The sequence below is a fragment of the Mya arenaria genome, chromosome 4 (genome assembly GCF_026914265.1).
Source record: "Mya arenaria isolate MELC-2E11 chromosome 4, ASM2691426v1".
In the NCBI taxonomy this organism is placed as follows: Eukaryota; Metazoa; Mollusca; class Bivalvia; order Myida; family Myidae; genus Mya; species Mya arenaria.
This window is the reverse complement of record NC_069125.1, coordinates 28033862-28060116: the sequence shown is the minus strand read 5'-3', so window position 1 is coordinate 28060116 and position 26255 is coordinate 28033862. Positions and strand designations below refer to the sequence as shown.

Here is a 26255-nt window from a genome sequence, read left to right as displayed (position 1 = left end):
GATGATAAATTTATTTCCATAAACCACAATTAATTATATAAGACTGTATAACTCTTTTATTACATTGGTTGTAATGAAGCGCTAATATGAAACGTAAAAACTCCAAAATTCAGACTTTACTGTTTGAGTTATATAACCCAATGAGTTTATAAATACCGATCACCTGTTAAACAACGCGTTTGTTTACCTCGATCGAGTATCATTAAGAAAACGTTGAGTGGTCTCAGATTGACTTTTGAGCTTGCAGTTATAAATTGAATGGTAGCGGGACTAACTCCTGTTGCTGTGAGGAAAATTTGTTATAGCTTTAAGTTGTGAATATTAAAATATTGTCATTATCTTCATTTTCTGTCTTACATAACCACCGTCAATAACATGTTGATTTGAATAAATGTCCTTGAGTTTTATATTGAAATGCACTTCTGTCTTAATCTTAACTTACATTTTGATATGTATGATTTGATATCGTCCATGTATGTACATTGTATCTCATATTTCTAAACTATAAGCTTCTACTAAGTGTCATATTATATATTACATATGAATGAGTGTGCCATTTTGAATTTTTCATAAGAATGTAAACTCTTCATAACTGTATACAAATAAACATATTTTAACCAGAACTTATGATTTTCTCTTTAAACAAAATTGGATATAAAGAATGAAAAAGCTTAGATGTAGGTAAATTAACAAGAGCGTCACGGAGCGAACGCCAACGTTTATTATTTTTCTATTTCAATCGAAAAATGTGTCTAACTGGACTCTTATCAAAGCCTGAACTATTGGTATATTGTCTCTACCAACATTTGTACCAAGTTTCATTTCAATATCTCTAGCGTTTTTTTTTTTCGGGGTTATGATGGCTTTTCCACAATGTCGATGATGCCAACAACGACAAAAATATATGACAATACCTCGACTTTTCTTCTTGAAAAACAGACGATCTATGAATTGTGTTTTGTTGTATTGGAATGCAACAAGGGTATTATATGAATACCTTAACCTTTTCTTCAAGAGACACACAAACGAGAAAGTAAAGACAAAAAAATATTATAGATTTGTTAAGATTGATATGTGGAGCCAATAGTAGATTACGCAAATCAAATAATTCTTTTTGACCGACATATAATTGCTAAGGCAATCATAAAAGTGTTATTGTCTTGCCGTCTGTAAGAACAAGATCATGCTTAATCTTAAGAAGTACTCAACTTAGTTTTTTTTGTCACCTGAAAAGGCGACATAAACTATTTATGTTCGCGATGGTGGCGACATCATTTTCAGCAAATACTCGTCCAATTTTGATGAAACTTGGTAACAGTGTTTGTCGGCATTATTTTCGATGAGGCTCAATGGTGGTGTGATCGTCAAAGCTACTCTAGGGAAATACCCCTTTTATATAAAGCATAGAAAGGTTATGTCTTGTTCAGGCAATAGCTCAAGTATTTAGTATTTAGAGTGTATTCAATAGCAGATTTAGGATATTATCCAAGTGATGTTTTGTAGGCAACTGGGAGAAGAAATAAGAATCGAATATACCAGAGTATTCAATTTTAGACTAAATAAAGCTTAAATGTTCTTGGGTGTGGACCCCTAAACACACACACACCCGAACCACATTTAAATGTGCAGAAAACACCGTAAGAAAAGGACAAAATGACTTTTGTTAATGAAACAGACTTAAACGTTATGGGGGATAGGTAATTTTGTGTTAAATTTCATAATAGCAAAAACGGATAAGATTGATTCATTCATTGATTGAGCACACAAGATGCTGAGATGCTTATACTCAATACAATATAGTTTCCATACATGTGCACAAAAATTAATCAATGCAATGTACAGAGATGGCAGTAAAATTTGGATTGGTATTTTCTCATTTAGATTTCCATCATTGTAAGCTTACATACTTACTTAAGAAAGAATGATATCGCAAGATTGTTTTGATAAATCAAACTGCCATAATTATGTATACATGTTTCAGATATCTTGACATTGCTTTCAATGTGCATGTGATTAGTGTGATATTACACACTTTTAACGAATAAAATACATTGAGGAATTCGGTAGGCCTAAGAACGTGAATTGTTTTCACGAGATATTTTTATACAGACATGATTTTCATCTAAAACAAGCGTCATCGTAAACAAGCTATTGCTTTTAATTCTGTGTAATTAATAGTGTAGATCGCGATTCTTAATTCGATTCATAAGGTCGTTTTAAAACATATCGTTGAAACATATAGAAAACAATGTTTATACTCACCAAATCGATAGAAATTTTCACCTCAAAAAATGATCCAGGAAACCTGAAAGCACCTGACATTACTGCCCTTGCTCTAGCTTATGTTCTTTCTTTTTGGCAACCTCGCATGAGTAAAGCCATTTCTTCCTCTGTGAACCAATATATGCTCTTTTCCATTTCTGTGGCACCTTTCCTGAAACGGCTGGGGAAAATCAAGGAAAGGAAACAAGCGGCGGAATTGAAAAGATTAAATCTATGACATGTACTTGCAGAGAGCGTTTGAGGCCATATGGCAGAGCTCTCATTTGTACGGACGTCGACAAGTGCTGGAGTGGGCAGAAATGGTGATATTCGCAAACGCACAGCTGAACACTTTCATGAAACATGTCAGCTGTTTGAGCTTGTGTTTTCAAATGTGATGATAATATCACATTGTGTAACCGTGCTATTTTAAATGCGTCTTTTCAAGTCCAAAACAAATATTCAAAACATCCTACTTGTTTAATATTTTTCTTAAGATATTCTACATGTACATGTTTGTTCATTGAAATTCAAAGCCATGAAAATCATGTTTATAAGTTCTTCCAAACCCAATTTTCGCTTTCAGATACGAGTGAAAGATATTTACGAAGGCTTGATTGATAGAAAGCAGACTGATCATGTATATTGTAATGAGTTGATCAAGTTTTTAAATGTATTTGAAAGTTAAGGTTAAACCTGAAGTGCATTTCAATATAAAACTCAAGGACATCCATTCAAATCAGCAGGTTAATGACGGTGGTTATGTAAGACAGAAAATGAAGATAATGACAACATTTTAATATTAACAACTTAAAGCTTAAACAAATTTTCCTCACCGCAGCAGGATTTAGTCTCTTAACCATTAAATTTATAACAGCAAGTTCAAAAGTCAATCTTAGACCACTCAACGTTTTCTTAATGATTCTCGATCGAAGTAAACAAACGCGTGGTTTAACAGGTGATCGGTATTTATAAACTGATCGGGTTTTATAACTCAGCCAGTAAAGTTTGAATGTTCGAGTTTTTACGTTTTATATTTGCGCTTTATTACATCCAATGTAATGAATGACTTATACAGTCTTATATAATGAATTGTGGTTTATGGAAATATATTTATCATGAAAGAGAACTTGTTATTTCACTGTTTGTAAAGGTGTAAATATCAATTTAATAATCTTTCACTGTTACGGATCGTTTGATTTCTGACATCCACATCAAATATCGGCGCGCACGGCAGTAACAATATCAACGTTATTTTGGAAAAGATGTCACATTCACATACAATTGTGGTTGTTTTTTTATGATACATCACTAAATGTCATTCCAAAGCTACTTAGGCATATTCCAAAAGGAGTAAGACCTGGATCTTAATAAATATCTGTTGATGTATATAACACTATCTTCTGTTTGTCGCACACACAGTAAACTGTTCATCAATTAGTTTTTCTCATCTTTTTTAACTGTAAACCAACACTGTTGTCATTGTTGTTTTCAAGGTTCTTGTTTCTTCAATAAACCCTATCCACCATGCATTGTTTTTCATATTCAATAATGAATTATTCAATATACTCATATCCTCTCTAGCTGAAGAACAACAATGTTATCATTTTCGTATCCACCAACAATAAGGGTAGACGTGCTCTCAATAAACACAACTGATAATGGGTTGTTTATACGATCGACTTCCCTTGCCACTGTTGCCAGCTTCTTTGTCCCCTCACTGTCCAACTGCATTACAGTGTTATTAGAAGTACCCACAAACACTTGGCTACTCAGGCCGACACATACCCCAGACGGACTTACTAATTCAGGATCGTCAAATGCGGCTAAAATTTGGCCGCATTGATCTAGTGAAATCAATTTATTTTTATCAAGGTTTGAAACATATATTCTCTCGCCATCAGGACACACAGCACATTGTAAGACTGTACATTTACCAGTTTTGTCTTCATGGATCTTTTTAACAAGTTCTACATCCATGGTGTACTGAAACATAACAGTCCCGGAGCACACATACAGGTGGCCCTTGTGGTGAGCGATAGAGGTGCAGGGATGGTCTGTGGTGAACTTTCTCATTTTTTGCAATGTTCCTCCACTGACTTTGATAAATTGTATGTGATTGTTGTTTTCTTCACTACAAACTGCTACAGCTACCTCACTGGCTGCAATGTGACATATGCAACAGGGAGGGTCAGGGGCAGGAATTTCACAGTGTTCAATGACTTGAAAGTCACTGTTCAGAAGCTTCACTTTGTAGTTATTACCATCTGAGATGACTATGTGTCCACTTGCGAGCTCACATACCCCTGATATTATGCACAACTCTTTATCTTCTTGAATTTTAACATTAAATTGCTTTGATCTTACAACCTGATACAGACAATCTTTGTGTGCTTTGGAACATTTTCTATCAATCAACCCCAATGTTTTCAGACTTTCGAGGAACGACTCAATGGTTTTGTCCGATACAACCTGTATCTCTTTCTTCGGTCTTCTCTGTATTTCACCGACCAGATCATTAGCCTGGGTTAATTTAACTGTACATTTTCTGTATCCAATGTAGGAGGTTGTCTCCTTGCGTTTTCCAACCAACTGATTGATCTTTTCCATTAGGTTTTTCAGTTGATCATTTATCTTCATACATTTTTCAACATCGTCTTTGACATCGTTTTCAAAATCACCAATCATGTTTTCTACTTGTTCTATTGTTGCCTTCTCAAGCTGATTAAGAATGGAATCAATTTCCATCCGAAGAGCCTTGATTTCAGCTATAGCCTTCTTATACGAGTCCTTAAGTTCATCCTGGTATTTTATCCCTGCCTTCTTTAGCTCATCCAGCCTGCTCCTCATTTTGTCCACCGTTGCTGACAGCTGCTTGAACTCGGTCTTCTTGTGGAAGCCTTTTGCAAGGTCAGGGAGGTGACTGATGCTGTTGCACAGCCTGCAACGATGAAAAACATGGTGATTCAAGTTACCTAAACTATACTATAATCCCACGAAATTACTATTTTGCCTGCTTGCAGCGCCCATTTTTTAGAAAAAAAAGTTGTGGACGATTGAATTAAGGAGTTTAAATCGAAAATGTAGTTAATATTATATTATTTAGTATGAACATTAACAAAGGGAAATTGCTAAAAAATACTGCAGACAGAGTAATTGTTTCTGCGCAATGCATTTTTCCTTTATGATATTTATTTGAATAATTTCCTATTGTTGTGCATGTACACACACTGCCCTAAGTGAGATCTAACAGTATGTGAATTTTGAAGTCAATACCTCAAAATCTTGGCAAGTTATAGTTCTGACAAAAAAGAAAGAAAGTAAACAATAGGTCAATAACTTAAACGTTACTGCAATTAAAGTTATGATTCGAGTGTATTGCACTTTCAGTATGGAGTCAATAACCCAAACACTTGTCAAGTCCTGTTCAGGACAAACTTAAGTTTGTAAATTAACAAAGGGCAATTTCTATAACTGCAACCAGAGTTATGATTTCTGCGCACTGCACCTCTCCTCAATGAGATCTATGCTCCGGACAAAAATGAGTATAAAGTTAACAACAGGTAATACCTAAAACACACGCAGAGTTACGGTTCCTGTGCATTGTACATTACAAACGCACACACACGCACACACTCACACACACGCACATACTCACGCACATAAGCACGCACACAAGCACGTGCGCGCACGCGCACTGACACGCACGCACACCCACACGCACATGCACGCACACACACACGCACACGCGCACGCACACACACACACACGCACACACATGCGCGTTTGCTGGAGCTGGATCAAACTGTTGTCAAGTTATTTTGTGTTTAAAGTGTTCCAAAGAGTGTTCACCATATTCTTTGGTCTACTGACCTTAATACAATATCTACTACTACGCCCACATCTGTCAACTTGTGAAGTGCAACCTTCTTAAAATGCAGTTAGACTACTGTATTGAATAGTGGATCCAGTCGGGGAGAGTGGGGAGGGAGACGTCTAAGGTTAGTCTTTGTTTCAATATCGTAGAAACAAGTAATGAAATAAGCCTAAAATGCATTGGAATATGCCTAAGTATCACCACCTACCCTCGTTATTGAACGTTGCCCTTAACAACATGGTAAAACAGAGTTATATCACCCCCTACCCTCTTTATTGAACGTTGTCCTTAATAACATGGTAAAACAGAGTTATATCAACCCCTACCCTCGTTATTGAACGTTGTCCTTAACGACATGGTAAAACACAGTTATATCACCCCCTACCCTCGTTATTGAAATCATGTGCAAGGCACCCACGTATAATTTAAATAGCCCCGAGTGTTGGTACAATTACTTCTTTTTATACTGTTATTCATTTTAGAAAAATGTTTATAAACCGAATATTCTTCGAGGTCGCCGATAACTCAAAACTTTTGTCAATAATTTAAAATTTGATTTTACTTGCCGCTCTCTACAAATCAAATCCGAATTGACTGATCAATCACCTAGGTAGAATGTCTTCTATGTGCGTCATCGTATTTAACTTCCTATTCTTGTGAGAAAGAAGACAAGATTTAACCTGTCTTACTTTTGGCTCAATATTGCTGAGTAACATTGATACAGTTGGATTTAATTGTGAGAATGTGAGTTAAGATAGTTATATAAAATTGTATAAGGGAGTACATTATTGTAGAACTTTATTGAAAGTTAAAAAATATGGCAACTGGAGGTTCATCCATTTACAAAGGATCTGACCTGATTCATGACTTCAGTTGTTTTAAGTGTCAGGAGAATGACTTCAACACTGAGGCCCAGCACTTCTGTCCTGACTGTGAACACTATCTGTGTGACATGTGTGTAGGGCTACATAATGGCTACCATAAAAAGCACACTGTGTATGGTCGTGGTGATATTGAAAAGTGGGTGGGATCATCAATTGACAGATGTGACCAACATGGCAAAGAGCTGGAGGTCCACTGTGATGACCACCAGGAACTGTGTTGCAATGTCTGTGTAGCACTCAACCACAGGTATTTAACTCTGATTTTTTTTTATAAAAATAGAAATATATTATGCTGTGTAAGGGTTTTGAAGAAACTTCACGGACCATAAATGATAAAAATGAGTTGTTTAGTATGCTTCTGAGGTAACGGTTGGACAAATGATCAAAAGCGGCATCGCACTAATAACTCTTGGGTCCATTTGACCACGTTTACTTTGACCGATCTCTAAATAAAGCATTTAATTTCAAAACTTGACTACCCTGGGTTACAATGATTAAGGGCATTCTATCTCAAAACTCGATCAACAGTCTGATCACACTGTTCACTGTCCGTTTGACTAAATCCACAGTTTCCTCTCTCTTACTTGAGCATACCTTATCTTATCTTATCTTTATCATATGTAAGTTCAAAATTTATGGCCTAGAATTATCAACATCAACTTTGCATTAATAACTCAGGAGTTATTGAACTTGAACTGTTAAAAATTGACTAAACTCATGGTGTCCACTCTCATACTCAATCATGTCTTATCCAATCCTTAGCAAATCTAATGACAATGAAAATTGGAATAACATCGCATTGATTTTGATATACAACCTGATCATATTGTTTGTGCCAGAGTAATTGTTCACGAATTGTTACAACTTAACCAAATTCACATTGATTGCAACATTCGTTTTGAGTTGTAGACCTATAATATTTATAGTTGATCATTTCTTCATATTAGTATGCCCTCTCTTGACAAAAAAATGGCACTTTTTGCAAATTTCTGTCGGACTGGTCGGTCTTTCAGTCGGTAGGTAGATCCAGTCTTGTCCGCACATTCACTCGATAATGGTTTGACATAGGACATAAAACTCTCATGGTACTTTTCCCTTTGCAAGTAAATGACCGCTAGCTTTTTAAGTCAGTATGTCAAACTTTTTTGTACAAAAATGTCCACACCCTAACTCGAGAAGAGTTTGAACTAAGGCCACAGTGGAGCATTCATGAATTGAGTTTAGAGGGGGCGTTACTAAGAGGCGTAACAATTTGACTTTCACCCTCCCTCAAAACTTATACCGAATTTTTATCGGTTTAAAGCCTTGGCAGGCGGTGGGGATATTTTAGACTAGCGGTGTGGGGTGCTCACCTAATAATATTGTAACAATTTTTAGTCCGAAATGGCGCATTTGTGGCGTATTTTATTACCTTTTTTTCTTCTATATTGGAATAAAAACTTAACTTGGAGGAGTTGTACCCCTCTCTTCCCGACTGGAGTCGCTAGTGGACCATGAAACTCCAGGAATAGGTTGCCCTTGACCAAACCATTACCAGTAATTCAACAGCATTTTAAGTGGTAGTTTGCACTTGGCTTGTAGATATACAGTAAAAGTCGATATTGTCTTTAGGTTTGTAGGCCAAAGGCCATGGTTAAAACTCTTGGAAACTTTTTAAACGCAAAATAACTGTTTGACACAGCTCCATGAAATGTGTGCGTGCGTGCGTGCGTGCGTGCGTGCGTGCGTGCGTGCGTGCGTGTGTGTGTGTGCAGTATATATTTCACTTTGTTAATTTTCATTTTTATTTTCGTCCGGAGTATTACTTGGAAAAACTTTGAGGTCTTGACGTCAAGCTTTATATACAGATATATCACATTAAGGGGAAATACAGTGCTCGTGAATAATTACTTTGAATGGAGGTATAGAAATTGCCCTTTGTTAAAGTTAAACTTATTTTTGTCCAAAACAGAACTTGACATGTTTTTAAGTTATTGACGTCTTACTTTACACCCAAAAAGATCTCATTTAGAACAAGTGCAGTACATTAGAACCATATCTATGATTACAGTATTTTTAGTTATTAACCAATATATATATATATATACATATCATTTAGGAGAAATTCAGTGCACAGAAACCATATTACTAAGCGCATTTGTTTAGTTATTGCCCTTAATTTTAAATGTTATCCTTTGTCGTAAGGCAAAATTGGTACTGATCTTTATTCGGCGGTGGGTATGGCAGTTTGTGGCTGCTCATGTACTTTTGAGGTCAGTAGGTATAGCCAATAATAATAACTGCATTTTCCCTATAAGCTCCTTTATTCAATCGTCCACAACTTAGAAGGATTTTTTTTCTAAAAAATGGGTGCTGCAAGCAGGCAACACAGTAATTTCGTGGGATAATAGTGTAGTTTAGGCTACTTGTTTCAGGCTGTGCAACAGCATCAGTCACCTCCCTGATCTTGCAAAAGGCTTCCACAAGAAGGTCGAGATCCAGCAGCTGTCGGCAACAGTGAAGAAGATGAGCAGCAGGCTGGATGAGCTCCAGAATGCAGGGACAAAATACCAGGCTGAACTTAAGGACTCGTACAAGAAGGCTGTAGCTGAAATCAAGGCCATTCGGAAGGAAATAGATTCCATTCTTAATCAGCTTGAGAAGGCAACAATAGAACAAGTAGACGGCATGATTGGTGATTTTGAAAACGATGCCAAAGACGATGTTGAAAAATGTATGAAGGTAAATGATCAACTGAAAAACCTGATGGAAAAGATCAATCAGTTGGTTGGAAAACGCAAGGAGACAACCGCCTACATTGGATACCGAAAATGTACAGTTAAATTAGCCCAGGCTAATGATCTGGTCGGTGAAATACAGAAAAGACCGAAGAAAGACATACAGTTTGTATCGGACAGAACCATTGAGTCGTTCCTCGAAAGTCTGAAAGCATTGGGGCTGATTGAGAGAAAATACAAAGATTGTCTATATCAGGTTGTAAAATCAAAGCAATTTAATGTTAGAATTCAACAGGATAAAAAGTTGTGCACCATTGCAGGGACATGTGAGTTACCCAGTGGACACATAGTCATCTCAGATGCTTATAACCGCAAAGTGAAGCTTCTGAACAGTGAGTTTCAAGTCATTGATCATTGCGATCTTCCTGCCACTCCCTGTTGCGTAAGTCACATTGCAGGCAGTGAGGTAGCTGTAGCATTTGATGATGTTTGTTATGTTGATGATGGTGGTGGTGGTGGTGGTGGTGATGATGATGATGATGATGATGATGAAGATGATGATGATGATGATGATGATGATGATGATGATGATGATGATGATGATGATGATGATGATGACGATGATGAAAACAAAAAAGGCATACAATTTATTAAAGTCAGTGGTGGAAGACTGCAGAAAGTGAGAAAGTTCACCAAAGACCATACGTGCACCTCTATCGCTCACCACAAGGGCCAGCTGTATGTGAGCTCCGCGACTGCACTATACCAGTACACCATGGATGGAGAACTTGTTAAGAAGATCCATGAAGACAAGACTGGTGACATAACAGTCTTTCATTGTGCTGTGAGTCCTGGTGGCGAGAGAATATATGTTTCAAACCTTGATAAAAATAAATTGATGTCAATGGATCAAGCCGGCAAAATTTTATCCGCATTTGAAGATCCTGAATTAGGAAATCCGTCTGGAGTATGCGTCAGCCTGAGTGGCCAAGTGTTTGTGTGTAGTTTAGATCATAATACTGTAATACAGGTCAACAGTGAGGGGACAAAGAAGCTGGCCACAGTGACAAGTGAAGTTGATGGCATAAACAACCCATTGTCTGTTGGGTTTATTGAAAGCACGTCTTCCCTTATTGTTGGTGGACACGAAAATGATAACATTGTTGTTCTTCAGATAGAGAAGATAGGAGAATGTTGAATAATTCATCATTAACTATGAAAAACTACCATGGTCGATAGGGCTTATTGATAAAACAATAGCCTTGAACAAACAATGACAACTGTGTTGGTTTTCAGTTAAAAAATGTTGAGAAAAACTAATTGAGGACCAGTTTACTGTGTGTGCGACAAACAGAATATGGTGTTATATATGTACTGATATTTATTGGGATTTTACTCCTTTCGGAATATGCCTGAGTAGCTTTGTAGTATATTATAAGAAAACCATCCACAATTGTATGTGAATGTTACATCTTTTCCAAAATAACGTTGATATTGTTACTGCCGTGCGCGCCGGTATTTGATTTGGATGTCAGAAAGCCAACGATCCGTAACAGTGAAAGATTATTAAATTGATATTTACACCTTTTCAAACAGTGAAATAACAAGTTCTATTTCATGGTAATTTATTTCCATAAACCACAATTCATTACATAAGACTGTATAAGTCATTTATTACATTGGTTGTAATAAAGCGCAAATATGAATCGTAAAAACTCAAAAACTCAAACTTTACTGGTGGAGTTATAACCCGATCACTTTATAAATACCGATCACCTGTTAAACCACGCGTTTGTTTACCTCGATCGAGTATCATTAAGAAAACGTTGAGTGGTCTCATGTTGACTATTGATCTTGCAGTTATAAAGTTAATGGTTAAGAGACTAACTCCTGTTGCTGTGATTTGAATGAATGTCCTGGAGTTTTATATTGAAATGCACTACAGTCTTTTAATATCTTAACTTTTAATTTTTGATATGTATGATTTGATATCTACCATGTATGTACATTGTAGCTCATATTTCTAAACTATAAGCTTCTGCTAAGTGTCATATTATATATTTCATAAGAAAAGGTGTGCCATTTTGAATATTTCATAAGAATGTAATCTCTTCATAAGCGTATACAATTAAACATATTTTAACCCGAACTTATGATTTTAGTACTAGATAAATTGACAAGAGCGTCACGGTGCGAACGCCAGCATTTGTTGTTGTTCTATTTCCCTCTAAAAATAAAAACGTCTAACTGAACAAATAATGAAAGCCAAAATTATTGGTATATTGTCTCTACCAACATTTGTACAAAGTTTCATTTCAATATCTTGTGCGGTTTTTTTTGTGGGGTTATGGTTTTTCCACAATGTCGATGATGCTATAAACGAGGATAAGATATGACAATACCCCGACTTTTCTTCTTGAAAAGCAGACGATCTATGAATTGTGTTTTGTTGTATAATATGAATACCTTAACTCTTTCTTCAAGAGACACACAAACGAGAAAGTAAAGACAAAAGATATTATACATTTGTTAAGTTTGATATGTGGAGCCAATAAGGAAATTACGCAAATAAAATAATATTTTTGACAGACATTATAAAGGAATTGCTAACAGTATGATTGTCTTGCCGTCTGTAAGAACACGATCTTGCTATATCTCAAGATTAACGCAAGCTGGTTTTTATAAAAATTACTTTACGCGCCGGTGGCATCATCATCTTCAGCAAATTCTAGTCCGATCATGATGAAACTTGATAACAGTGTTTTTCGGCATTTTTAGGTGAAGTCCGATCGTGGTGTGATCGTCACGGCTACTTTAGGGAAATACCCCTTTTTCTATTCAAAATAGTAGGTCTTTTTCAGACAATAGCTCAACTATTAGCACGTATTCATTAGCAGATTTAGGAAATTATCCAAGTGATGTTTTTTAGGCAATATGGGAGAAAAAATAAGAATTGAATACGCCAGACTATACCATTTTAGACTAAATAAAGTTTAAATGTGCTTGTGTGTGGACCCCCAAACACACCCTAACCACATTTAAACCATATATTTTCGGATACCTTTAGCTGGTCTTATTCCATTATTTGTCTAGATTAGGTCGGTATTATGGAAATGCTACTTTCATTCAGACGCTGTGTGTACTTAAAAGGACAAAATAGCGAAAACAACCGCACAAACAACTTTTCTTTATAAAGTCAACCAGTAATAAAACCAAAGAAAAGAAAGAAGATGATGACGATGGGGAAGAGGATGATGAAGTTGGCGAAGTGTACTGTTTGTGAAGAACCTTAACTTAAACACAATGGATGAGGCCCTGACACAGGTTTTGGGTTGGCAATTGACAAAAGGTGTATTGGCCCTGACTTCGACTGATTTAGATATTCATATCATCCTTCAAAACCAGTGAAAACGATGTAAAAACGTTTGACAAGCAAACTTTTTAGGACATGTATTAAATATATTCTTTTGTGCATGAAACAGACTTAAACGTTTTGAAGGGAAAGGTAAGTTTGTGCTAAATTTCATAATAGCCAAAACGGATAAGGTTGTAAGTACTTTTTAAACATTCTTGTGAGAATGATATGACACTAAAATGCATCACATTAAATTCACAAACAAATATTTATTTAACATCTTAATTGTTTTTCTTCTTGAAATGTTCATTGTGAGTCAATGTGGTCAGTGTTTTTTAAAAAGTATACATCTACATCACTTGAAAGGTTTGCAATGGTAACACAAAGGTTTGGCTCTGTGGTGATGACAATAGCATCATTCCCGAGAACGTCCTGGTCATACACGATATCTTGCAAGTCTTCCTCTGAAAAACAAGTATATGTAATTGTGTTGCAATGTGAAATGAAAATGTTATACAGCAGTGTTGTATTAAATTATTCTCCAGCGGAAATGTTTGCATACATTTTTGACAAAGTTCTTTTTAAGTATAATTGCCTGCTAATTGTTTTTTTCAAAACCTTTTAAAACTAATTTTCTTGGATTTAGGCTTATTTCAACAAAACGAACATGTTTGAGGCTTATTTCAACAAGACGAACATGTTTGAGGCTTATTTCAACAAGACGAACATGTTTGAGGCTTATTTCAACAAGACGAACATGTTTGAGGCTTATTTCAACAAGACGAACATGTTTGGGGAATGAGACATACATGTAATGGCAGAAAATGAATCCGAAATATTCATTCATTTCCACGCAAATACATGATCTGTTATATGTATTCGCAATCCAAAAACTATACTCTAAAACATATGCGGAACAACTCGGCCATTTTCAATCGAAAACAACATGGGATGTATGCCGGTACATCGTTAGAAGTAGTTTGTAAACCAATAAATGAGTAATTAATTGCAGTGTTTTTATCGTGTATTTTGTATTATTAAGTTCAAAAAGTTTGTCAATTAAGTGCATTAATATTATTGCATAATTGACTAAGATTCCCAAGAGTAAAGTCGTAACGTTTAACTTCTTTATTAAAATCACTACGCGATCTACTTGCAGCGTAGTTAAATGTAAAGTATTTTGACATTGTAAACCGTCCACAATATTTGAGGTTGTTTTCGATGAAAAATGGGCGAGGCCATGTACAAACCAATACCTAATTTTGGAATCCCAGACTGTCTATATTCATCAGTGTTGCCATGGAGACTGGATAGATGGGCCTGGTTAACTTCCGTGTCATTAGAAGCGACCATCTCTAGGAGCTCTTCAATATACTGCTGCCGCTGGTAGAGGGCGCTCTCTAGCTGTATCACCTGAAGTGTATCATATTTTTTGTTGTTGCTCATACTTTTAAACTAAATCAACACATGTCATATTTTGTTCTGCACTTTCCATTACTCTGACTAAAGCATAAGATGATTTATTCCCCTTGTTTGCTGAGGAAAAAAAACGCTAATGACCTTGTTTCTTTTGTGATATACAATATGCTATTGGAACTTGGGACGCGTTATACATGTTAACAGAAAATCTCTATTTGAATTATCACCAGTGCCAGTATGGTTGAAATAAATTATTTTATTGAAGGGACTTGCTCACTTTTTTTACCGAAATTTAGTTTTCCTGGTAATGCTTCTAAAACACGTATTGTATCAATAATTTACTAAAAATTGCACCCAACCAATGCAGGTAAAGTAAAGAAAAAGTAGAAAACAGACGCTTTAACCACAAGGCCACCATCACTAATACAAAAGTGATGGATACTTTGACTTTTTTACAATACATTGGTAACATCACGTGATAACGTCTGTGTACCGACCACGCAATAACGAATCGCTTAGCACATATATTAAATTTAATAAAAATTGTTGTCTTCAAAGGCGATATTTGAACAAATATTAACATTTTCTAAAGGGTTCCAGCTTTTGGTATCTTAGTTTGGAACTCCTCAACACTTTATTACGTAATAAAAAAGTGTATTTTACAAAACATGAGCGAGTACCTTTAAGCACAAGTTTGAGAGGAAAAGGTCAAACCTTGTTCTGGAGTTCGATCTTTTCCGCATCTGATTTTGGAAGCATTTCTAAAACAAAATACAAAATTACAAATAAAACTGTCTTTGTAGATATAATTTATACGAATTTTAATAAAACATGTTTAGAAAGAATCGATTTTCTAAGATCATTATTATTGTATGAAATTGCGTATTAATAACACTGCTAAAGCGAATAGAAATATGTTTGTTTCAGGCTTCATGTACAAACAATAGGGTAGGTAGGTCTGAAATTATGCAAATTATGCAAATTGTTTCTTGATATGTTTCTGTTACCAAGAGGAATAACTGATATCCTTAAGAATCAGTGTAAAATCAGTATAAGCATCAAAATTTTTGTTTAAAGCCCAAAACACCAGAAAAGAAAAAAGGAAACAAAAATAAATTTTCAAGGCAATAGAATGGTCTAGGGTCGGGGCACAAACATAGGGAAGGTCGGGAAACCTACGCCTGATAACACTACACCGAAATCATTTTACGTTTTAATCAATCGAAGCAACTCGGTCATCTCCGGCAAGCTTCCAGACCATCGGAACGCCTCGGCCTGATGACGCTTACCGGAGATGGCTGAGCTGAGCTGTTACGAGTGGCTTCGAGATAGATATTTCTGTTGGATAATGCTTGAGGTGTTCCGATTGAGGTTTTGATATTTACTTTATCATTGTTTTAATCAGGATTTATGTTCAATCTTGAAAAAGGGTATATATACGGACCTACCGTCTTGTTTTTAATGACGCCAGTTTGGAACTGCTGCGTTGTTCGATGTATGTGTTTTACCTCTGGTATAGTACGCCTTAAGCAAAGAGAAATATACAAGACGAATACTTTAATGTCCAAAGGGTGTCATGTGGTACTTCCGATCAATAAGTGCATTGTATTAAGTTCTAAATATGTTTCTATTTACAATATATATTATCCAGAGAAATATTCTGATTCTGAAACAGGTAAACATGTGAACCTATACACGTGTTTGTAAGTATGTGTAGATGTGTATGTAATTGTAGCCACACACATGTGTATTAAACATATATATTTGTCAGTACGATATAACCGCACATACACTTGTAAGTATGTGCAGTCACAAATACATGTGCATATCTGAAGAAACACATACAGCTCGATGTGTTTTCACCGGAACCTGGGAGTTCGAGCCAACGGGGTTCGACTGTACACACATTAGATCGTATTTGTAGTGACACATATTACCTGCATGTATTTGTGGCAACACATAATTGTGTATTATTTTAGCCATATATACTTATATAAGTATACGCAGCAATCACATACATGTGTACACATGTTAAGCAACCACTTACCACTATGCGCTGTTAGTTTTTTTCAAGTGTATTAATTATCTCTTCCTTCTTCGTCTTCTTCAATGTTTCTGAAAAGGACACCATTTATTTGGTCAACTTTTAATTGTCGTCGAACTGATTTTTAACAACGTGAAACCTACAATTTACTACCAAAAATGCCCTCTGAATCGTGCTCGCAAGGAAGCTAAATTGTTTTCAACAATGTTCTCTAGCTCGTGCCCGGAACTTAGCAGTCAGTCTTACTCATGTTATATAAAAAGAATAATCAATATTCTATAAATAAAAATGTTACTTGTTAAAACGACCACATCAAATCTGAGGCATTCGTTCTCCCCCTCGAGCCACAAATGAGGATCTATTAATTTAAAGTATGTACCAGTTAATAACTTATCGTAAAAAATGAATGTATACAATGATCTAGCAATTATACGTGCAAATTTCGGGCGCAATTATTTTTTGGTGTGAGCCAAAGACAAATGAGGATTTTTCAAAAGTTATGTGCATTAATTTTACGGAAATCGATTTTAATAAATAAACCCAAAACAATAGTTTCATATAGTATACTTAAATCCGTCGAGAGAGCGTTTGCGGTTCTATGCCAGATCTTTCATTTGTACGGACGTCGAGAAGTTCTGGAGTGGGCAGACATGTCGACATCCGCAAACGTACAGATGAACACTCCGATGAAACAGGTCAGAAGTGTTAGATTTTTATTCGAATGGGATGATAGAATCAAATTGTGTCTTCAGGTTATTATAAATGAATATTTTCAAGCTAAAAACCAAATTCAAAATATCCTAGTTGATTAATATTTTATTATTTGACATAAGGCGTGATATTCTACTGATGTCCATGTTGTTTGTTCATTGAATTTCAAAGTTATGAAAATCCATGTATCTCATGGGTATTTGTTTTCTTCCAATACACAATTGTCACCTTCACATACGAGTGGAAAGAAATTTACGATGGACTGATCATGTATATTTATTGTAATGAGTTGCTTAAGTTTTGAAATTTAGAGCGACTGTCATGTATTTTAGTCGTTGGCATTCTGTAAATGTTGCATTAAACAACGGTTTTCTTAACATAAATTGTGACGTCATCAGCAAAAATGAGTCCCGTTGAGGAAATAGTAACATTTTAATTATTTCGAGGTATTGTGTCTTAGAAGCTGGCAACCATAGCCAGAACATGATTGAAATCATAGCACTTGGTTTAATTTTGTTTCTGTTGTAAACATGAATACTTCCCAAATACTTCCCAAATACTGATTTTCGTACACGGCTTCACAATTTGTTTTTGCAAAGTGACTTTTTAAGATGACTCACTTTTGAAGTCATGTGGTAAAATAGGTTGAGCAAGAGATTAGTCTTAATATTTTTTTAAGATTATGGGAAGCGCTTATGAGTAGTTTTTTTTAAAGAAGCCATATAATATGGTACTTTAATTGGTACGTCCATGAAGATTTCTTTTACCAGTGAGTGGACATATATAGTCAATATTTTGATATTAGAATAAGTCTATCAATGAAGAAATATGATTGGGGTCTCACGAGGGGTGACGCAATTATGGTCATGTTAAAGTCAACATATGCATCTATTTTTCAATATAACTAGTTAAAAACTAAAGTTCCTATATTGGATTAGTAGCAAGAAAGCGGAACAATAATTAAGAACCGTGTCCATGAAGAACAATGCTTTTTATTTATACCGGCACCCTTGTTATTGAACGTTGTCTCTAACAACATGGTAAAACACAGTTATATCGCCACATACCCTCGTTATTGAACGTTATCCTTAACAACATGGTAAAACACAGTTATATCACCCCATACCTTCGTTATTAAACGTTGTCCTTAACAACATGGTAAAACACAGTTGTTATTATATCACCCCCTACCCTCGTTATTGAACGTCGTCCTTAACAACATGGTAAAACACAGTTATATCGCCTACCCTCGTTATTTAACGTTATCCTTAACAACATGGTAAAACACAGTTATCATATCGCCATCTACCCTCGTTATTGAACGTTATCCTTAACAACGTGGTAAAACACAGTTATATCACCCCCTACCCTCGTTATTGAACGTTATCCTTAACAATATGGTAAAACACAGTTATTATATCGCCACCTACCCTTGTTATTGAACGTTATCCTTCACAACATAGTAAAACACAATTATATCACCCCCTACCCTCGTTATTGAACGTTATCCTTAACAACATCGTAAAACACAGTTATTATATCACCCCCTACCCTCCTTATTGAACGTTGTCCTTAACAACATGGTAAAAAGTAATTATATCACCCCCTACCCTCGTTATTGAACGTTATCTTTAACAACATGGTAAAACACAGTTATTATATCACCCCTACCCTCGTTATTGAACGTTGTCCTGAACAAAATGGTAAAACACAGTTATGTCACCCCGTACCCTCGTTATTGAAATTATGTGGAAAGCGCCCACGTATAATTTAAATAACCCAGTGTGTTGGTACATCTACTTCTTTTCATACTGTTATTTATTTTAGAAAAATGTTTATAAATCAAATATTCTTTAAGGCCGCCGATAACTTTAAAACTTATGTCAACAATCTCAAATTTGATTTAATTTGCCGCTTTATGCAAATGAAATCTGAATTGACAGATAAATCACCTAGGTACATTGTCTTCTATGTGTGTCATATCTATTTAACTTCCTGTTCTTGTGAAAAAGATAACAAGATTTAACCTGTTTTACTTTTGGCTCAATATTGCTGAATAACATTGATGAGGTTTGGATTTGATTTTGAAAACGTGAGTTATGTAAACTTGTATTATGGAGTACATGAATCCAGACCTTGTATGAAAGTTAAAAAAACATGGCAACTGGTGGGACGTCAATTTACAAAGGATCTGACCTGATTCATGACTACAGTTGTTCCAAGTGCGAGGAAAATGACTTTAACACTGAAGCCCAGCACTTCTGTCCAGTGTGTGAACACTATCTGTGTGACAAGTGTGTAGGGCTACATAATGGCTACCATACCAAGCACTCTGTATATGGCCGTGGTGATATTGAGAAGTGGGTGGGGTCATCAATTGACAGATGTGACCAACATGGCAAAGAGCTGGAGGTCCACTCAAACTCCGCGCAGTGTTACTTCCCTTGCAGTACAGTAATCACTGCCACCACAAGATTTTCATCCAAAATTGGATGAAAACTTTTAATGGCATTTTTTTTAATCATATATATTTATTCTTATATCCTTTCTTAAATAATTACTTTACGCCAGTTGATAGGCATAATATGTTTTATAAAAAAATAACAATTAAAAAAACATTCGGAAATGTTCGGTCTTTTTTCAAATTGAAAGTAGGATTTACAAATTACAATATCAACATGGATGTGTTGTTAGCTATTCAGACATGTATCGAACGTTTTGCATTTTTTCCTTTTATGGAATAAAATCGTTTATTTTCTAAACAAATGAAACATGTTGCTGGAATTTCTTTTAAAGGTGTTCCGTCCATTTTGTAAATTGCAATCACGTGCCGTTTCTATCATCACGTGATATTTGTGAAGGCAGTGATTACTGTACTGCAAGGGAAGTAACACTGCGCGGAGTTTGGAGGTCCACTGTGATGATCACCAGGAACTTTGCTGCAGTGTCTGTGTAGCACTCAACCACAGGTAATTAACTCTGAACAAATTTGAAAGAAATAGAAAAATAATAATGTCATCAACAAAGTGATAAACTCACTGAGCCGAGGAAGGATTTTGAAGCAATTTCACGGATCATAAATGATAGAAATGTTTTTAAAGATGCTTCTGAGGTAATGGTTGCACAAATGATCAAAAGCAACATCACTCTAATAACTCTTTGATCGATTTGATCAAGTTCCTTTTGACCGATCTCTAAATTGAGCATTTGATTTTAAAACTACCCTGGGTTACAATTATTAACGGCATTCTATCTCAAAACTTGATCAACAGCCAAATCACACTATTCACTGTCTGTTAAAATTTGAATAAATTCATAGTATTCTCTCTCTCTCTCTCTGTCTCTGACTTGAGCATATCTTATGTTATCTTCATCAAGATTAAGTTCAATGTTTATGGCCTAGTTTTATCAATATCAAGTTTGCATTATTACCTCAGGAGTAATGAGCCTTGAACTATAAAAAAATGACCAAATTCATTTTGTTCTCTCTCATACTCAATCATGTCTTACCCAACTCTTAGCAATTCCTATGACAATTATAATGGTAATAACATCTCATTTGGTTTTGATGAACAACAAGATCATATTATTTGTTACAGACTATTTTTTTAAAATTTGACCAAATTCACATTGAATGCAACATTCATTTTGAGTTGTTGACCATTATTTTTTTTAGATTTTACCATTTCTACATATCAGTATGCCCTCTTTTAAAAAATGGGCACTTAGGTCTGCAAACGCACGTCGGCCTGGTCTGTTTTTCAGTAGGTAGGTAGATCTGATCTTATTTACACAATATATATCGATAATGATTTGACATAGGATAATCAAACTTTAGTGGTAGTTTTCCCTTTACAAGTAAATGACCTTTAGCTTTTTAGGTCAGTATGTCGAAATTCCTTGCAAAAATATGTCCACGCACTAACACGAGAAGAGTTTGAACTAGGACAACAGTGGTGGGTTCAGAAATTGACGTTAGGAAGGGCGCACCTTAGATGTGTAACCATTTGACTTGCACCCTCTCTCAAAATTGAATTCTATTCGGTATAAAGCGTTGGCAGGAAGTGAGGGTGAATATTTTAACAATTTCTAGTCCAAATGGTGCATTTTTAGCGTATTTCATTACTTGTTTCTACGATATTGAAATAAGTACTAAACTTATACGACGCCCCTATCCCCGACTAGTACAATACAGTAGTTTAACTGCATTTTAAGTAGAAGGTTGCACTTCACAAGTTGACAGAAGTTAGAGTAGTAGTAGATAACGTATTAAGGTCAGTTGACCAAATGATATGGTGAAAACTCTTGGGGACACTTTAAACGCAAAATAACTTGACAACAGTTTGATTCAGCTCCAGCAAACGCGCATGTGTGTGTGTGTGTGTGTGTGTGTGTGTGTGTGTGTGTGTGTGTGTGTGCGCGCGCGCGTGTGTGTGTGTGTGTGCGTGTGAGTGCGCTTGCGCGCACGTGCTTGTGTGTGTGTGTGGGGGGGTGCGTGTGCGTGTGCGTGTGTGCGTGTGAACGTGTGAGTGCGCGTGCGCGCACGTGCTTGTGTGCGTGAATACGTGCGTGCATGTTTGTGTACGTGTGCGTGTGTGATATCTCATCAAGGAGAAGTACAGTGCACAGGAACCGTTACTCTGCGTGTTTTTTAGGTACTACCTGTTGTTAATGTTATACTTATTTTTGTCCGGAGCATAGTTTCATACGACTTTGAGGTATTGATTTCAAATTTCATATACAGATAGATCTCATTGAGGTGAGGTGCAGTGCGCAGGAATTATAACTCTGGGTGCAGGTATATAAATTGCCCTTTGTTAATTCACATACTTAAGTTTGTCCGGAACAGGACTTGACAAGTGTTTGGGTTATTGACTTCAAAAACTCCCCATACTGAAAGATCTTGTTTAAAGAAGTGCAATACACTCGAATCATAACTTTAATGCAGTATCGTTTAAGTTATTGACCTATTGTTTACTTTCTTTCTTTTTTGTCTTGACAAGTTTTTGAGGTATTGATTTCAAAATTCGCATACAGATAAATCTCACTTAGGACAGTGTGTGTACATGCACACTAACTTTGAGTGCAGAATTTTGTAGTGGTTGCCCCTTTTCATACTTAATTTTGTTCGAAGCATAACCGTTAAAGACTTGAGGTATTGACTTCAAACTTCATATTCAAACAGATATTATAAAGGAAAAATGCATTGCACAGAAACAATTACTCTGTCTGCAGTATTTGTTAAGCAATTTCCCTTTGTTAATGTCCATACTAAAATTTTGTGTCCGGAACATAACTTGAAAAAAACAACACTTTCAGGCACTGACTTCAAACTAGATACAAATAGATCTCATTTAGAATAATTGAAGTTCATCTATTCAGCAGAAGTGCAGTGTTGGGTGCATTTTTTAGCTACTGCCCTTTGTTATTTAAAATATTATGCTTTGTCGAAAGGCGAAATTGATACTGATCTTAATTCGGCGGTGGATATGGCAGTATGTGACTGCTCTTGTTATTTTTGAGGTCAGTTAGTGTAACCAATGATAATAACTGCATTTTCCATTTAAACTCCTTAATTTAATCGTCCACAACATAGAGGGAATTATTTTCTAAAAAGATGGGCACTGCAAGTGGCAAAATAGTAATTTCGTTGGATTAAAGTATAGTTTAGGTAATTTGAATCACCATGTTTTCCCTTGTTTCAGACTGTGCAACAGCATCAGTTACCTCCGTGACCTTGCAAAAGGCTTCCACAAGAAGACAGAGTTCAAGCAGCTGTCAGCAGCGGTGGACAAAATGAGGAGCAGGCTGGATGAGCTAAAGAAGGCAGGGACAAAATACCAGTATGAACTTAAGAACTCGTATAGGATGGCTATAGCTGAAATAAAGGCTCTTCGGAAGGAAATAGATTCAATTCTTAATCAGCTTGAGAAGGCAACAATAGAACAAGTAGAAAACATGATTGGTGATTTGGAAAACGATTTTAAAGACGATGTTGAAAAATATATGAAGATAAATGATCAACTGAAAAACCTAATGGAAAAGATCAATCAGTTGGTTGGAAAACGCAAGGAGACAACCTCCTACATTGGATACAGAAAATGTACAGTTAAATTAACCCAGGCTAATGATCTGGTCGGTGAAATACAGAGAAGACCGAAGAGAGAGATACAGTTTGTATCGGACAAAACCATTGAATCGTTCCTGGAAAGTCTGAAAACATTGGGGTTGATTGAGAGAAAATGTTCCAAAGCACACAAAGATTGTCTGTATCAGGTTGTAAGATCAAAGCAATTTAATGTTAAAATTCAAGAAGATAAAGAGTTATGCAGCATATCTGGGGTATGTGAGTTACCAAGTGGACACATAGTCATCTCAGATGGTGCTAACCCCAAGGTGAAGCTTCTGAACAGTGAATTTCAAGTCATTAATCATTGTGATCTTCATGTTCCTACATGTTTCGTATGTCATATTGCAGCCAATGAGGTAGCTGTAGCATTTGGAGAAGCTGATAATGATGGTGAATACAAAGATACCATACAATTTATTAAAGTCACGGGAGGAAGACTGCAGAAAGTGAGAAAGTTCTCTACAGACCATGCGAGCGGCTATATCGCTCACCACCAGGGCAACCTGTATGTGACCTCCGGGACAGCACTGTATCAGTACACAATTGATGGAAAACTTGTTAAGAAGCTCCATGAAGACAAAACTGGTCAATTACCAGTCTTTCAATGTGCTGTGTGTCCTGATGGCGAGATAATATATGTTATAAACTTTGATGGAAGTAAATTGATTTCACTAGATCAATCCGGCCAAATGTTATTCGTATTTGAAGATCCTGAATTAGTAAGTCCGACTGGAGTGTGCGTCAGCCTGAGTAGCCAAGTGTTTGTGTGTAGTTCTAATAACACTGTAATACAGTTGGATAGTGAGGGGACAAAGAAGTTGGGAACAGTGGCAAGGGAAGTTGATGGCATTAACAATCCATGGTCAATTGGGTTTATTGAGAGCACGTCTACCCTTATTGTCGGTGGAATGGAAAATGATAACATTGTTGTTCTTCAGTTAGAGAAGATATGAGTATGCGGAATTATTCAACTATGAAAAACATTCCATGGTCGATAGGGTTTATTGAAGAAACACTAGCCTTGAACAAAACAATGACAACTGTGTTGGTTTTCAGTTAAGAAATATATGAGGAAAAAACTAACTGATGACCAGTTGTGTGTGCGACAAATAAAAGATAGTGTAATATATCTACTGATATTTATTGGGATCTTACTTCTTTTGGAGTATGCCTAAATAGCTTTAAATGACATTTGATTGTATATTACCAGGAAATTATCAAAAATTGTAGGTGACATCTTTTTCGAAATTACGATGATATTTTATTCCTGCCATTGCGAGCAGATATTTGATCTTGATGTCCGAAAAGCCAATGATCTGCAACCTTGAAAGATATTTAAACTGATATTTTCACTGCTTCAAACAGTGAAATAACAAGTTCTATTTCATGATAAATTCATATAAACCACCATTTATATATAAGACCATATACGTCATTTATTATATTGGAGATAATATAATGCAATTCAAACTTTAGCATTAAAAAAACATTGAATGGTCTCTTATTGATTATTGAACGTGCAGTTATAAGTTTAATGATTTATACACCTACTCCTGTTGATGTGTGAAATATCGGTTTTGGCTTCAAGTGGTGAATATCAATATTTTGTCATTATCATCATTTTATGTGTAATATTACGACCGTCATTAACATGTTGGTTTGAATGAATGTCCTTGAGTTTTATGTTGAAATATACTTCAGTCTTAATCTTAACTTTCAAATTTTGATATGTATGATTTGATATCGTCCATGTATGTACATTGTATCACATGTTTCTAAACTATAAGCTTCTGCTGTGTGTCGTATTATATTTTCATATAAATGAGTGTGTCATTTTGAATATTTCACATGAATGTAAACTCATCACAAGTATATACAAATAAACCTCTTTAAACCAGAACTTATGATTTTCTCTTTTTATCAAACTTTGATAAAAGACGAATGAAATAGCTTAGCACTAGGAAAATTAAGAGCGTCACGGAGCGAACGCCAAGGCTTCTTGTTTTTCTTCTTCACTCGAAAAAGGCGCTACTCGACAATTATCAAAGCCGGAGTTATGGGTATAATGTCTCTGGCAACATTTGTACCAAGTTTCATCTCAATATCTTGAAAAAAAATTGTTATGGTTTTCTTCAATGTCGATGATGCCAACAACGACGAAAAATATATAACAATACCACTACTTTTCATCTTGAAGAACAGACGATCGAAAAATTATGTTTATTTGTATTGGTAGGCACCAGGGGTATAATATGAATACCATAACTTTAAAAAAAGAGAGACACAAACGAGAAAGTAAAGACAAAATATATAATAGATTTGTTAAGCTTGATAAATGGAGCCAATAAGGAGGTTATGCAAGTCAATTAATACTTTTTGACTGACATATAAAGGGATTGCTAAGGCAATCATAATAGTATGATTGTATAGTATGATTGCCTTACCGCCTGTAAGAACAAGATCATGCTTAATCTTAAAAAGTACTCAAACTAGTTTTTGTGTCACCTCGAAAGGCGACATAAAATATTACTTTTAACGTTGGTGGCAACATTATCTTCAGCAAATCCTCGTCAAATCATGATGAAACTTGGTAGCAGTCATTGTCAGCATTTTTTTGTTGAGGCTCGATCGTAGTGTGATCGTCACAGTTACTCTAGGGAAATACCCCTTTTATATGAAGGATAGAAGGTTTATATCTTATTTAGGCAATAGCTCAAGTATTTAGTATTTAGAATGTATTCATTAGCAGATTTAGGAAATTATCCAAGTGAAGTTTTGTAGGCAATATGGGAGAAGAAATTAGAATCGAATACGCCAGAGTATACCATTTTAGACTTAATAAAGCTTAAATGTTCT

General features: G+C 35.6%; 4 protein-coding genes across 5 annotated transcripts; 2 read left to right on the top strand and 2 right to left on the bottom strand.

The window, feature by feature from the left end:
- Positions 1-3831: 3831 nt before the first annotated feature.
- LOC128230737 (uncharacterized) lies at positions 3832-6774 on the bottom strand. Its single transcript, XM_052943182.1, has 2 exons — positions 6746-6774; positions 3832-5203 (listed from the first exon to the last, which is right to left on the bottom strand). Exons 1-2 carry the CDS (start codon positions 6772-6774, stop codon positions 3832-3834), a joined length of 1401 nt encoding a protein of 466 aa, XP_052799142.1.
- A 10-nt stretch (positions 6775-6784) lies between these two features.
- On the top strand, positions 6785-11929 carry LOC128232887 (uncharacterized). Its single transcript, XM_052946671.1, has 2 exons — positions 6785-7270; positions 9438-11929. Exons 1-2 carry the CDS (start codon positions 6957-6959, stop codon positions 10936-10938), a joined length of 1815 nt encoding a protein of 604 aa, XP_052802631.1. The 5' UTR covers positions 6785-6956; the 3' UTR covers positions 10939-11929.
- A 1250-nt stretch (positions 11930-13179) lies between these two features.
- LOC128232889 (uncharacterized) lies at positions 13180-18744 on the bottom strand. Of its 2 annotated transcripts, XM_052946674.1 has the most exons (6): positions 16854-18744; positions 16562-16629; positions 15963-16038; positions 15229-15275; positions 14352-14508; positions 13180-13559 (listed from the first exon to the last, which is right to left on the bottom strand). In XM_052946674.1, the coding sequence occupies exons 4-6, from the start codon at positions 15271-15273 to the stop codon at positions 13402-13404; spliced, it is 360 nt and encodes a 119-aa protein (XP_052802634.1). In that variant the 5' UTR covers positions 15274-15275; positions 15963-16038; positions 16562-16629; positions 16854-18744; the 3' UTR covers positions 13180-13401. The 2 variants fall into 2 exon arrangements, with proteins under 2 accessions (XP_052802634.1, XP_052802633.1); XM_052946673.1 differs by lacking the exons at positions 16562-16629; positions 16854-18744 and having other exon boundaries at positions 15195-15275; positions 15959-15980.
- A 232-nt stretch (positions 18745-18976) lies between these two features.
- On the top strand, positions 18977-25299 carry LOC128232888 (uncharacterized). Its single transcript, XM_052946672.1, has 2 exons — positions 18977-20238; positions 22975-25299. Exon 2 carries the CDS (start codon positions 23066-23068, stop codon positions 24350-24352), a length of 1287 nt encoding a protein of 428 aa, XP_052802632.1. The 5' UTR covers positions 18977-20238; positions 22975-23065; the 3' UTR covers positions 24353-25299.
- The last annotated feature ends 956 nt before the right edge of the window (positions 25300-26255 follow it).